Source organism: Zonotrichia leucophrys, unplaced genomic scaffold (genome assembly GCF_028769735.1).
Source record: "Zonotrichia leucophrys gambelii isolate GWCS_2022_RI unplaced genomic scaffold, RI_Zleu_2.0 Scaffold_369_51210, whole genome shotgun sequence".
Lineage (NCBI taxonomy): Eukaryota > Metazoa > Chordata > Aves > Passeriformes > Passerellidae > Zonotrichia > Zonotrichia leucophrys.
In genome coordinates, this window is record NW_026992574.1 from 32,028 (window position 1) to 47,418 (window position 15,391).

General features: G+C 40.6%; 1 protein-coding gene across 1 annotated transcript; it reads right to left on the reverse strand.

Annotated features, from left to right (window-relative positions):
* Positions 1-588: 588 nt before the first annotated feature.
* On the reverse strand, positions 589-15,152 carry LOC135441609 (serine/threonine-protein phosphatase 4 catalytic subunit B; the record flags this gene model as incomplete). Its single annotated transcript, XM_064701168.1, has 3 exons — positions 589-1,250; positions 5,403-5,592; positions 15,026-15,152. Coding segments are annotated over 3 exons (447 nt in total), but the record flags the coding sequence as incomplete, so codon positions are not given.
* Positions 15,153-15,391: the final 239 nt, after the last annotated feature.

Below are 15,391 nucleotides of genomic sequence, written 5' to 3' on the forward strand. Positions count from 1 at the left end.
GCCATACCCAGGTGTGCCCAGGTGTATCTGAGACACCTCCAGGTGTGCCCAGGTGTGCCCAGGTGTGCCCAGGTGTGCCCAGGCCATACCCAGGTGTATCTCAGGTACCCCCGAGTGTATCCCAGGTACCTCCAGATACCCCCAGGTGTGCCCAGGTACCCCCAGGTCTATCCAGGTGCCCCCAGGTGTATGCCAGGTGTGCCCAGGTGTACCCAAGCTGTACCCAGGTGTATCTGAGATGCCCCCAGGTGTGCCCAGGTGTGCCCTAGCCATACCCAGGTGCCCCCAGGTCTATCCCAGGTGTGCCCAGGTGCATCCCAGATACCCCCAGGTGTACCCTAGCCATACCCAGGTGTGCCCAGGTGTATCTCAGATGCCCCCAGGTGTGCCCAGGTGTATCTGAGATGCCCCCAGGTGTGCCCAGGTGTACCCAAGCCATACCCAGGTGCGCCCAGGTGTATCTCAGTTGTACCCTAGCCATACCCAGGTGTGCCCAGGTGCCCCCAGGTGTGCCCTAGCCACATCCAGGAGTGCCCAGGTGTGCGCTAGCCATAACCAGGTGTATCGGAGATACCCCCAGGTGTGCCCTAGCTATACCCAGGTACCCCAGGTGTGCCTCCAGGTGTGCCCAGGTGTGCCCTAGGAATACCCACCTGCCCCCAGGTGTGCCCAGGTACACCCAGGTGTGCCCTAGCCATACCCAGGTGTGCCCAGGTCTATCCCAGGTGTTGCCTAGCCATACCCAGGTGTATCTGAGATGCCCCCAGGTGCCCCCAGGTGCGCCCAGGTGTATCTCAGTTGTACTCTAGCCATACCCAGGTGTACCCAGGTGTATCTGAGATGCCCCCAGGTGCCCCCAGGTGTACCCTAGCCATACCCAGGTGTGCCCAGGTGTGCCCAGGTGTACCCTAGCCATACCCAGGTGTGCCCAGGTGTGCCCAGGTGTGCCCTAGCCATACCCAGGTGCGCCCAGGTGCCCCCAGGTGTGCCCAGGTGTGCCCTAGCCATACCCAGGTGTGCCCTAGCCATACCCAGGTGCCCCCAGGTGTGCCCAGGTGTGCCCAGGTGTGCCCTAGCCATACCCAGGTGCCCCCAGGTGTGCCCAGGTGCCCCGGGCGCGTCACAGGAAGTAGTCGGCCACGGGTTTCTTGGCGGGGATGCCGCGCGTCTCCTGCGGCGCCGCCTCGAAGATGATGAACTCCTTCTGCAGGTGCTCGTCCAGCTCCAAGATGGCCGCCACGTTACCGCACCTGCCGGGGGGGCGTGGGCGTCTCATTTGCATCTCATTTGCATCTCATTTGAATCGCATTTATACTTCATTTGCACCTCGTTATTGACTTTTAGTGCAATTTTTAAACAGTTCCCACCTGGACACCCCAGCCCCCCCACCTGACTGCCCCAAGCTCCGCCCCTTTGTCTCACTCCTCATTTGCATCTCATTTGCATCGTTTATACTCCATTTGCACCTCATTATTGACTTTTAGTGCAATTTTTAAACACAGTTCCCACCTAGATGCCCCAGCCCCACCTGACTGCCCCAAGCTCCGCCCCCTTTGTCTCACTCCTCATTTGCATCTCATTTGCATCTCATTTGCATTGCTTTTCACTCATTGCATCTATTATTTGTTTTTATAGGTCTTTCCCACCACTGCCCGCAGCCCCACCTGATGCCCAAGCCCGCCCCCTTTGTCTCACGTCTCATTCCATTGCATCCTCATTATGCATCTCATTAATTTTAGCGAGTTTAGGATCTCACCTGACCCCCGCCAACCCCACCTGGATGTCCCAAGCTCCGCCCCTTTTGTCTCACCCACCTCATTTATGCATATCATTTGCTATTTCTCCATTAATCAGTTATCCTGGGTTTTTGCCGTGTTCTCACCTGTCTCACTCACCTGGATCCACACCTGGAGCCGAGGGAGCCCCAGTCTGGCCCCTCCCACACCCAGCCCTCATTTGCATCTCATTTGCATAGAATCACATATCTCATTTGCATATTTGGAGGCGGGGTTTTGCTCACCTGCCCAGTCACCTGACACACGGAGCCCACTCCCTTACAACAACCACCATGTCCTCAATTAATCCACCCCATTAATTCCCATAATTATCAATTAGCATCTCATTTGCATACAATTAGCAGTAATTGCGCTCACTCTCTGCCAGCCTCACCTGGAGCCGTCACTGCCTTGTACAGGTGTGACCAATCCCCATATCCCAATTAAATCCACCCATAAAATCCACATAATTAAGACTTAATTAGCATCTCATTAGCATAATAGAAGTAGTAATTAGGACCCACCTTCCTATTCATCTCTAGAGCCACTCACCTGGAGCCCATTAGCTCCTGTACAGGCATGACCAAACCCCATTATACCTCATACAAACACCGCATAAAACCCTCATAATTACCACTTAATTAGCATATCATTAGCATACCCAGAGCATTAATTCCAGACTATTTTCACCTTCCTACCCATCTCCAGAGCCACTCACCTGGAGCCCATCAGTGCCTGTACAGGTGTGACCAAACCACATCTGCGCCTCATAGACCGGCCATATAATTACCACATAATTAGCATCTCATTAGCATACCAATAGCACTAATTAGGGACTATTTACACCTTTCTACCACCGTCTAGACCTCTTCACCTGGAGCCCATGAGTGCCTGTACAGGTGTGACCAAACCCCATTATACCTAATACAAACACCGCATAAAAACCGCATAATTAAGACTTAATTAGCATCTCATTAGCATACAATTAACAGTATTTGGGCCACATTTTCACCTTCTTATCCACGTCCTGAACCACTTACCTGGATCCCATAAGTGCCTGTACAGGTGTGACCAAACCCCATTGTACTCATATAACCACCGCATAAAAACCCACATAATTAGGACCTCATTAGCATCTCATTAGCATACTAGAAGCAGCAATTAAGTCCCATTTTCGCCTTCCTACCATCTCCAGAGCCACTCACCTGGAGCCCATGAGTGCCTGTACAGGTGTGACCAAACCACACCTGAATCTCATAGAACCGCCCATAATTACCACATAATTACCACTAATTAGCATCTCATTAGCATACAATTAGCAGTAATTAGGCACCATTTCCACCTTTCTACCACCGTCTAGACCTCTTCACCTGGAGCCCATAAGCGCCTGTACAGGTGTGACCAAACCACACCTGCACCTCATAGAACCATGATATAAATACCATATAATCAACCCCTCATTAGCATATAATCTGCATATCAAGAGCAGTAATTAGGCACCATTTCTACCTTTTTTTCCCTGCCCAGAGTCGCTCACCTGGAGCCCATCACTGCCTGTACAGGTGTGACCAAACCACACCTGCACTTCATAGAACCACCATATAATTACCACATAATTACCACCTAATTAACATATGATTAGCATAATATAAACAGTAATTGGGTCACATTTTTACCTTTCTACCTGTGTCTAGAGCCCCTCACCTGCAGCCCATCATGGCCTGTACAGGTGTAACCAAACCCCATCAGACTCCATACAACTACCACACATTTTGCATCTAATTAAAACTTAATTAGCATATAATTTACATACCAGTAGCACTAATTAGGGACTATTTCCACCTTTCTTTCCCTGTCCAGAGTCGCTCACCTGGAGCCCATAAGTGCCTGTACAGGTGTGACAAAACCCCACCTGAACCTCACAAAACCGCCATATAATTACCATATAATTACCACCTAATTAGCATACAATTAGCAGTAATTAGGCACCATTTCCACCTTTCTACCACCATCTAGACCTCTTCACCTGGATCCCATGAGTGCCTGTACAAGTGTAACCAAACCACACCTGCACCACATAGAACCACGATATAAATACCATATAATTAACACCTCATTAGCATCTAATTAGCATACCGGTAGCAGTAATTGGGCGCGGACCAGACGGTGAGCACGGTCTCGCCAAAGTGCCACTTGTAGCCCTCCATGACGAGCTGGTGTCCCCCAACCCCACCTGTCCCTAATTAATCCCCCCATTAATTCCCCAGTAATTCCACCCTAATTAGCATATGATTAGCATATTAATAACAATAATCAGGTCCCATTTTCACCTTCCTATCCATCTCCAGAGCCACTCACCTGGAGCCCATGAGTGCCTGTACAGGTGTGACCAAACCCCATTATACCTCATACAAACACCGCATAAAACCCCATATAATTATGACTTAATTAGCATATGATTAGCATACTAGAAGCAGTAATTAGGTCCCATTTTCACCTTCCTATCCACGTCCTGAACCACTTACCTGGAGCCCATGAGCTCCTGTACAGGTATGACAAAACCCCATTGTACCTCATACAAACACCGCATAAAACCCCATATAATTATGACTTAATTAGCATATGATTAGCATACTAGAAGCAGTAATTAGGTCCCATTTTCGCCTTCCTATCCATCTCCAGAGCCACTTACCTGGAGTCCATGAGTGCCTGTACAGGTGTGACCAAACCACACCTGAACCTCATAGAACGGCCATATAATTACCACATAATTACCACCTAATTAGCATCTCATTAGCATACAATTAGCAGTAATTAGGCACCATTTCCACCTTTCTTTCCCTGTCCAGAGCCGCTCACCTGGAGCCCATTAACTCCTGTACAGGTGTGACAAAACCCCATTATACCTAATACAAACACCGCATAAAAACCTGCGTAATTAAGACTTAATTAGCATATGATTAGCATACTATTAGGTCCCATTTTTACCTTCCTATCCATCTCCAGAGCCACTTACCTGGAGCCCATGAGTGCCTGTACAGGTGTGACCAAACCACACCTGAATCTCATAGAACCCCCATATAATTACCACATAATTACCACCTAATTAGCATCTTATTAGCATACGATTAGCAGTGATTAGGCACCATTTCCACCTTTCTTTCCCTGTCCAGAGCCGCTCACCTGGATCCCATAGGTGCCTGTACAGGTGTGACCAAACCCCATTATACGTAATACAAACACCGCATAAAAACCTGCGTAATTAACACTTAATTAGCATATGATTAGCATACTAGAAGCAGTAATTAGGTCCCATTTTCACCTTCCTATCCATCTCCAGAGCCACTTACCTGGAGCCCATCACTGCCTGTACAGGTGTGACCAAACCCCATCATACCTAATACAAACACCGCATTAAAACCCGCATAATTAAGACTTAATTAGCATCTCATTAGCATACTATAAAGAGAAATTTGGTCCCATTTTCACCTTCCTATCCACCTCCAGAGCCACTCACCTGGAGCCCATGAGTGCCTGTACAGGTGTGACCAAACCACACCTGCACCTCATAGAACCATGATATAACTACCATATAATCAACACCTCATTAGCATCTAATTAGCATACCGGTAGCAGTAATTGGGCGCGGACCAGACGGTGAGCACGGTCTCCCCAAAGTGCCACTTGTAGCCCTCCATGACGAGCTGGTGGGCGCGGCAGATCATGGAGACCTCGTTGGCGGCGTTGAACTGCGCCACCACGTCCGAGCCGAACAGGTACCCGGCGCCGCGCGGCGACACGCCCCAGCCCGTGGTGTCTGACACGCCAAGGACACGCCAAGGACATGGTAAGGACATGGGAGAGAGAAAATAAGGGAAAGAAAGGAAAAAAACCCCGAGAAAATCGCAAAAAATTTGGGTTTTTTAGGCCAAAAATTCACTGAATTGGTCACAGTGAGGGACACCAAGAAGGCCCAAAAAATCCCCAAAAATCCCCCAAAAATTCCCAAAAATCCTGAAGATTTTACCCCAAAATTCATTAAATTCACCCCAAAGAAATCCTAAAAAAATTCCCCAAAATCCAGAGGATTTCACCCCAAATATCATTGAATTAATCCCAAAAATCAGCGAAATTCACTAAAAAAATCCTGAAATTATTCAAAATGAGGAACAGGCGAGGGATGCAAAAAATCCCAAAAAATTCCTAAAAAAAATCCCCCAAATAATGAAGATTCTACCCTAAAATTCATTAAATTGGCCCCAAAAAATTCAATTAAAAATTCACTGAATTGGTCACAGTGAGGGGCAGGTAAGATAAAAAATAAGGAAAAAAACCCCAAAAAAATCACAAAAAATTTGGATTTTTTAGCCCAAAATTCACTGAATTGACACCAAAAATTCACTTAAAAATTCACTTAAAAATTCAATGTATTGTGCACAGTGAGGGGCACCAAGAAGCCTCAAAAAATCCTAAAAATATCCCCAAAATTCCAAATATTTTACCCCAAAATTCATTAAATTGACCCCAAAAATTTACTTTAAAATTCGCTGAATTGGTCACAGTGAGTGCCCCAAAAATTCCCAAAAAATTCCAGAAAAAATCCCCAAAATCCTGAAGATTTTACCCCAAAATTCATTAAATTGACCCCAAAAATTCATCTAAAAATTCAGAATATTGGTCACAGTGAGGGACAGGTGAGAAACATGAGAGAAAAAAAAAACCCCAAAAAAATTGCAAAAAATTTGGATTTTTTAGCCCAAAATTCACTGAATTGACCCCAAAAATTCACTTAAAAATTCATTAAATTGGCCCCAAAAAATTCAATTAAAAATTCACTGAATTGGTCACAGTGAGGGACAGGTGAGATAAAAAAATACCCCAAAAAAACCAAATAAAAAACTCCAAAAAAATTGCAAAAAATTTGGAATTTTTAGGCCAAAATTCACTGAATTGGCACCAAAAATTCAATTAAAAATTCACTGAATTGGTCACAGTGAGGGACACCAAAAACCCCAAAAAAATCCCAAAAATATCCCCAAAATCCTGAAGATTTTTACCCCAAAATTCATTAAATTGACCCCAAAAAAATCCTAAAAAAATCCTAAAAAATCCCAAAAGTTTTACCCCAAAAATCAGCAAAATTCACTAAAAAAACCCCAAAAAAATCCTAGAAAAATCCCCCAAATAATGAAAATTTTACCCTAAAATTCATTAAATTGGCACCAAAAATTCACTTAAAAATTCAGAATATTGGTCACAGTGAGGGACAGGTGAAATTAAAAAATACCCAATAAAAAGGGAAAAAAATCCCCCAAAAAATTCCAAAAATATTCAGAATTTTGGGGATTTTTTTAGGATTTTTTTTTGGTTTTGTTGTCCCTCACTGTGCCCAATACATTGAATTTTTGGTGCCAATTTTATGAATTTTGGGGTAAAATCTTTGGGATTTTGAGGATTTTTTGAGTCATTTTTGGGGGATTTTTTTTGGCATTTTTTGGGCATTTTTGGTGTCCCTCACTGTGCCCAATACACTGAATTTTTAAGCGAATTTTTGGTGCTAATTTTGTGAATTTTGGGCTGAAATCTTAGGGATTTTTTAGTATTTTTTGGGGTCAATTTAGTGAATTTTAGGGTTCAATTTTTGGGATTTTTTTAGGATTTTTCGGGCATTTTTTGTGTCACTCACTTTGCCCAATACATTGAATTTTTCAGTGAATTTTTGGTGCCAATTTTGTGAATTTTGGGGTAAAATCTTCACAATTTTGGGGAATTTTTTTGGGATTTTTTAGGATTTTTTTAGGATTTTTTGGGGTTTTTGGTGTCCCTCACTGTGCCCAATACACTGAATTTTTAAGCGAATTTTGCTGAATTTTTGGTGCCAATTTTGTGAATTTTGGGGTGAAATCTTCAGGATTTTTTTAGGATGTTTTTGGGATTTTTTTAGGATTTTTTAGGAATTTTTTGGGCATTTTTCGGGCATTTTTGGTGCCCCTCACTGCGCCCAAAACATTGAATTTTTAAGTGAATTTCGCTGAATTTTTGGTGCCAATTTAGTGAATTTTGGGGTAAAATCTTTGGGATTTTGGGGAAAAACCTTTGGGATTTTTAGGGAATTTTTAGGGATTTTTTTAGGATTTTTTGGGAATTTTTTGGGCATTTTTGTGGTCCCTCACTTTGCCCAATACATTGAATTTTTCAGTGAATTTCGCTGAATTTTTGGTGCCAATTTTGTGAATTTTGGGGTAAAATCTTGACAATTTCGGGGACTTTTTTGGGTAAAATATTGAGAATTTTTTAGGATTTTTTTGGGGATTTTTTTGGGCATTTTTTGGGCATTTTGGTGCCCAATACACTGAATTTTCAAGCGAATTTTCGCTGCCAATTTAACAAATTTTGCCCTAAAACCTTCAGGTTTTTTTTGATTTTCCCCATTTTTTTTGGCGGATTTTCCCTCCCCAGCTGTGCCAGCTGTGCCAGCTGTGCCCGGCTGTCCCTCAATGCCACCAATGCAGAGAATTGCACTGAATTTTGGTGCCAATTTTGGGAATTTTGGGCTGAAATCTTCGGGATTTTGGGGTAAAATATTTGGGATTTTGGGGAATTTTTTTGGGATTTTTTTAGGATTTTTTTGGGCATTTTTTGGGCATTTTTGTTGTCCCTCATTGTGCCAAATTTGAATTTTTAGATTGAATTTTTAAGTGAATTTTGCTGGTTTTTGGTGCCAATTTTATGAATTTTGGGGTAAAATCTTCGGGATTTTTTAGGATGTTTTTGGGATTTTTTAGGATTTTTTGGGGATTTTTTGGGGATTTTTTGGGCATTTTTGGTGCCCCTCACTGTGCCCAATACATTGAATTTTTGGTGCCAATTTTATGAATTTTGGGGTAAAATCTTTGGGATTTTGGGGATTTTTTGAGGTATTTTTTGGGGATTTTTGGGGATTTTTTGACGATTTTCAGAGAATTTTTTGGGGCATTTTTTGGGCATTTTTGGTGTCCCTCACTGTGCCCAATACACTGAATTTTTAAGTGAATTTTGCTGAATTTTTGGTGCCAATTTTGTGAATTTTGGGGTAAAATCTTCAGGAGTTTGGGGTAAAATCTTCACAATTTTGGGGATTTTTTTTGGGATTTTTTGGGCATTTTTGGTGCCCAATACACTGAATTTTTAAGCGAATTTCACTGAATTTTCGCTGCCAATTTTGTGAATTTGGGGTAAAATCTTGACAATTTAGGGGATTTTTTTGGGTAAAATATTGAGAAATTTTGAGGATTTTTTGGGAATTTTTTGCAATTTTTTGGGGATTTTTTTGGGCATTTTTGGTGTCCCTCACTGTGCCCAATACACTGAATTTTTAAGCGAATTTCGCTGAATTTTTGGTGCTAATTTTGTGAATTTTGGGGTAAAATCTTCAGGATTTTGGGGATTTTTTTGAGGCTTTTTTTGGGGATTTTTTGAGGATTTTCAGAGAATTTTTTGGGCATTTTTGGGCATTTTTTGGGCATTTTGGTGCCCAATACACTGAATTTTCAAGCGAATTTTCGCTGCCAATTTAACAAATTTTGCCCTAAAACCTTCAGGTTTTTTTTGATTTTCCCCATTTTTTTTGGCGGATTTTCCCTCCCCAGCTGTGCCAGCTGTGCCAGCTGTGCCCGGCTGTCCCTCAATGCCACCAATGCAGAGAATTGCACTGAATTTTGGGGCCAATTTTGGGAATTTTGGGTAAAATCTTTGGGATTTTTTTAGGATTTTTTGGAATATTTTTGGGGTCAATTTTGTGAATTTTGGGGTAAAATATTTTGGATTTTTTTGATTTTTTTAGGATTTTTTTAGGATTTTTTGCATCTCTCACTGTGCCCAATTCAGTGAATTTTTAAGTGAATTTTTGGTGCCAATTTTGGGAATTTTGGGCTGAAATCTTCAGGATTTTATTAGGATATTTTGGGGATTTTTTGGGGTCAATTCAGTGAATTTTGGGGTAAAATATTTGGAATTTTTTAGGATTTTTTGGTGATTTTTTGGGCATTTTTGGTGCCCCTCACTGTGCCCAATACATTGAATTTTTAAGCAAATTTTTGGTGCCAATTTAGTGAATTTTGGGGTAAAATCTTCAGGATTTTTTAGGATTTTTTTGGGGTCAATTCAGTGAATTTTGGGGTAAAATATTTGGAATTTTTTAGGATTTTTTTGGGATTTTTTTGGGCATTATTGTTGTCCCTCACTGTGCCCAATACACTGAATTTTCAAGCGAATTTTTGGTGCCAATTTTGTGAATTTTGGGGTAAAATCTTTGGGATTTTGGGGTAAAATCTTCACAATTTTGGGGATTTTTTTTGGGATTTTTTGGGCATTTTTGGTGCCCCTCACTTTGCCCAATACATTGAATTTTTAAGCAAATTTTTGGTGCCAATTTTGTGAATTTTGGGGTAAAATCTTGACAATTTGGGGGATTTTTTTGGGTAAAATATTGAAAATTTTTTAGGACTTTTTGGGGATTTTTTGGGCATTTTTGGTGTCCCTCACTGTGCCCAATACATTGAATTTTTCAGTGAATTTCGCTGATTTTTTGGTGCCAATTTTGTGAATTTTGGGGTAAAATCTTTGGGATTTTTGGGGTAAAATCTTCACAATTTTTGTGAGATTTTTTGACGATTTTTGGGGGATTTTTTGGGCATTTTGGTGCCCAATACATTGAATTTTTAACCGAATTTCACTGAATTTTTGCTGCCAATTCCACAAATTTTGCCCTAAAACCTTCGGGTTTTTTTTGATTTTTCCCATTTTTTTGCAGATTTTCCCTCCCCAGCTGTGCCAGCTGTGCCAGCTGTGCCCGGCTGTCCCTCAATGCCACCAATGCAGAGAATTGCACTGAATTTTGGTGCCAAATTTGGGAATTTTGGGGTAAAAAATTTGGGATTTTGGGGTAAAATTTTTGGGATTTTGGGGATTTTTTTGGGGCATTTTTTTAGGATTTTTTTGGGATTTTTTGGGCATTTTTGTTGTCCCTCACTTCGCCCAATACATTGAATTTTTAAGCGAATTTTTGGTGCCAATTTTGTGAATTTTGGGGTGAAATCTTCGGGATTTTTTAGGATGTTTTTGGGATTTTTTAGGATTTTTTGGGGTTTTTTTGGGCATTTTTTGGGCATTTTTGGGCATTTTTGGTGCCACTCGCTTTGCCCAATACACTGAATTTTTGGTGCAATTTAGTGAATTTTGAGGTAAAATCTTCAGATTTTGGGGATTTTTTGAGATTTTTTTTGGAATTTTTTGGGGATTTTTTGAGGATTTTCAGCGAATTTTTTTGGGGATTTTTTGGGCATTTTGGTGCCCAATACATTGAATTTTCAAGCGAATTTCACTGAATTTTTGCTGACAATTTAGTGAATTTTGGGATAAAATCTTCAGGATTTTTTAGGGATTTTTTGAGATTTTTTTTAGGATTTTTTGGGGATTTTTTTAGGATTTTTTGGGCATTTTTGGTGTCCCTCACTTTGCTCAATACATTGAATTTTTAAGCGAATTTTTGGTGCCAATTTTGTGAATTTTGGGGTGAAATCTTTGGGATTTTGGAGTAAAATTTTTGGGATTTTTTTGGGTAAAATTATTGAGAATTTTTTAGGATTTTTTGGGGATTTTTTTAGGATTTTTCGGGCATTTCTGTTGTCTTTCACTGTGCCCAATACATTGAATTTTTAAGCGAATTTCGCTGAATTTTTGGTGCCAATTTTGTGAATTTTGGGGTAAAATCTTCAGGATTTTTTAGGATTTTTTTGGGGTCAATTTAGTGAATTTGGGGTCAAAATTTTGGAATTTTTTGGGATTTTTTTGAGATTTTTTGGGCATTTTTGGTGCCCCTCACTGTGCCCAATACACTGAATTTTTAAGTGAATTTTTGGTGCCAATTTAGTGAATTTTGAGATAAAATCTTTTGGATATTGGGGATTTTTTGAGGCTTTTTTTGGGCATTTTTTGAGGATTTTCAGAGAATTTTTTGGGCATTTTTGGTGCCCTTCACTCTCCCCAATACATTGAATTTTTCAGTGAATTTCGCTGAATTTTTGGTGCCAATTTTGTGAATTTTGGGGTAAAATCTTTGGGATTTTGGGGATTTTTTGGGGATTTTTTGGGGTCAATTTTTTGAATTTTTTAGGATTTTTTTAGGATTTTTTGGGCATTTTTGGTGCCCCTCACTCTCCCCAATACATTGAATTTTTAACCGAATTTCACTGAATTTTTGCTGCCAATTCCACAAATTTTGCCCTAAAACCTTCGGGTTTTTTTTGATTTTTCCCATTTTTTTGCAGATTTTCCCTCCCCAGCTGTGCCAGCTGTGCCAGCTGTGCCCGGCTGTCCCTCAATGCCACCAATGCAGAGAATTTCACTGAATTTTTGAGCCAATTTTGAGAATTTTGGGGTGAAATCTTTGGGATTTTGGGGTAAAATTTTTGGGATTTTGGGGCGAAATTTTTGGGATTTTTTGAGGATTTTTTTGGGCATTTTTTGGGCATTTTTGGTGTCCCTCACTGTGCCCAATACACTGAATTTTTAAGCGAATTTTGCTGAATTTTTGGTGCCAATTTTGTGAATTTTGGGGTGAAATATTCGGGATTTTTTAGGATGTTTTTGGGATTATTTTTAGGATTTTTTGGGCATTTTTTGGGGATTTTTTGGGCATTTTTGGTGCCCCTCACTGTGCCCAATACATTGAATTTTTAAGCGAATTTTGCTGAAATTTTGGGGTGAATTTTGGGGTAAAATCTTGACAATTTTTGGGATTTTTTGGGGTAAAATATTGAGAATTTTTTAGGATTTTTTGGGGAATTTTTTGGGATTTTTTTGGGCATTTTTTGGGCATTTTGGTGCCCAATACATTGAATTTTCAAGCGAATTTTCGCTGCCAATTTTGCAAATTTTGCCCTAAAACCTTCGGGTTTTTTTTGATTTTCCCATTTTTTTTGCAGATTTTCCCTCCCCAGCTGTGCCAGCTGTGCCAGCTGTGCCCGGCTGTCCCTCAATGCCACCAATGCAGAGAATTGCACTGAATTTTGGTGCCAATTTTGTGAATTTTGGGGTAAAATCTTCAGGATTTTTTAGGATTTTTTTGGGGTCAATTTAGTGAATTTTGGGGTTCAATTTTTGGGATTTTTTTAGGATTTTTTTGGGCATTTTTTGGGCATTTTTGGTGCCCCTCACTTTGCCCAATACATTGAATTTTTGGTGCCAATTTTGTGAATTTTGGGGTAAAATCTTCAGGATTTTGTGGATTTTTTGAGTCATTTTTTGGGGATTTTTTGAGGATTTTCAGCGAATTTTTTTGGGGATTTTTTGGGCATTTTGGTGCCCAATACATTGAATTTTCAAGCGAATTTCACTGAATTTTTGAGCCAATTTTGAGAATTTTGGGGTGAAATCTTGACAATTTTGGGGATTTTTTTGGGTAAAATATTGAGAATTTTTTAGGATTTTTTGGGGATTTTTTTGGGCATTTTTTGGGCATTTTTGGTGCCCTTCACTCTCCCCAATACACTGAATTTTTAAGCGAATTTTGCTGAATTTTTGGTGCCAATTTTGTGAATTTTGGGGTAAAATCTTTGGGATTTTGGGGTAAAATCTTCACAATTTTGGGGAATTTTTTTGGGATTTTTTAGGATTTTTTTAGGATTTTTTGGGCATTTTTGTTGTCCCTCACTGTGCCCAATACATTGAATTTTCAAGCGAATTTCGCTGAATTTTTGGTGCCAATTTTATGAATTTTGGGGTAAAATCTTCAGGATTTTGAGGATTTTTTGAGGCTTTTTTTGGGGATTTTTTGAGGATTTTTTTGGGCATTTTTTGGGCATTTTTTGGGCATTTTTCGTGCCCCTTATTGCCCTCAATACATTGAATTTTTGAGCGCATCCAGGCGAATTTTTGGCGCCAATTCCACAAATTTTGCCCTAAAACCTTCGGGTTTTTTTTGATTTTCCCCATTTTTTTTGGTGGATTTTCCCTCCCCAGCTGTGCCAGCTGTGCCAGCTGTGCCAGCTGTGCCCGGCTGTCCCTCAATGCCACCAATGCAGAGAATTGCACTGAATTTTGGTGCCAATTTTGGGAATTTTGGGCTGAAATCTTCAGGATTTTATTAGGATATTTTGGGGTTAATTTTGTGAATTTTGGGGTTCAATTTTTAGGATTTTTTTAGGATTTTTTGGGCATTTTTGGTGTCCCTCACTGTGCCCAATACATTGAATTTTTCAGTGAATTTCGCTGAATTTTTGGTGCCAATTTTGTGAATTTTGGGGTAAAATCTTTGGGATTTTTTTTTATTTTTTTGGGGTAAAATCTCTGGAATTTTTGGGATTTTTTTAGGATTTTTTGGGCATTTTTGGTGCCCCTCACTGTGCCCAATACACTGAATTTTTAAGCGAATTTCGCTGAATTTTTGGTGCCAATTTTGTGAATTTTGGGGTAAAATCTTCAGGATTTTGGGGATTTTTTTGAGGCTTTTTTTGGGGATTTTTTGGGGATTTTTTGAGGATTTTCAGAGAATTTTTTGGGCATTTTTTGGGCATTTTTTGGGCATTTTTGGTGCCCCTCACTCTCCCCAATACATTGAATTTTCAAGCGAATTTTTGTCGCCAATTCCACAAATTTTGCCCTAAAACCTTCGGGTTTTTTTTGATTTTTCCCATTTTTTTTGGCGGATTTTCCCTCCCCAGCTGTGCCAGCTGTGCCAGCTGTGCCCGGCTGTCCCTCAATGCCACCAATGCAGAGAATTGCACTGAATTTTGGGGCCAATTTTGGGAATTTTGGGTAAAATCTTCAGGTTTTTTTAGGATTTTTTGGGGTCAATTTAGTGATTTTTAGGGTTAAATTTTGGGGATTTTTTTAGGATTTTTTGGGCATTTTTGGTGTCCCTCACTGTGCCCAATACATTGAATTTTTAAGCAAATTTTTGGTGCCAATTTTGTGAATTTTAGGGTAAAATTTTCACGATTTTGGGGAATTTTTGAGGCTTTTTTTGGGGATTTTTTGGGCATTTTTTGAGGATTTTCAGAGAATTTTTTGGGCATTTTTTGGGCATTTTTTGAGGATTTTTTGGGAATTTTGGTGCCCAATACATTGAATTTTCAAGCCAATTTTTGTCGCCAATTCCACAAATTTTGCCCTAAAACCTTCGGGTTTTTTTTGATTTTTCCCATTTTTTTGCAGATTTTCCCTCCCCAGCTGTGCCAGCTGTGCCAGCTGTGCCAGCTGTGCCCGGGTACCTTCGGGGTCGGACCAGAGCAGGTCGCACATGGGGCCGTCGTGTGGCACCTCCTGCTTGCGGTCGATGGTGCGGATCTGGTCCAGCGTCTGGATGGACGGCGAGAGGCCCCCGTGCACACAGAAAATCTGGAATTTTTGGGAAATTTTGGGTTAAAATCAGCAATTTTGGACATTTTTGATACTTTAGATATTTTCGGTATTTTGGGGTTTTTGGGATATTTCAAATATTTTGAATTTTTGGGGTCATTGTGGGCAGGAAAAGGGACAGGGAGAGGCCCCCATGGACAGAGAAAATCTGAATTTTTTGGCACATTTTGGGTTAAAATCAACAATTTTGGACATTTTTGATATTTTGGATTTTTGGG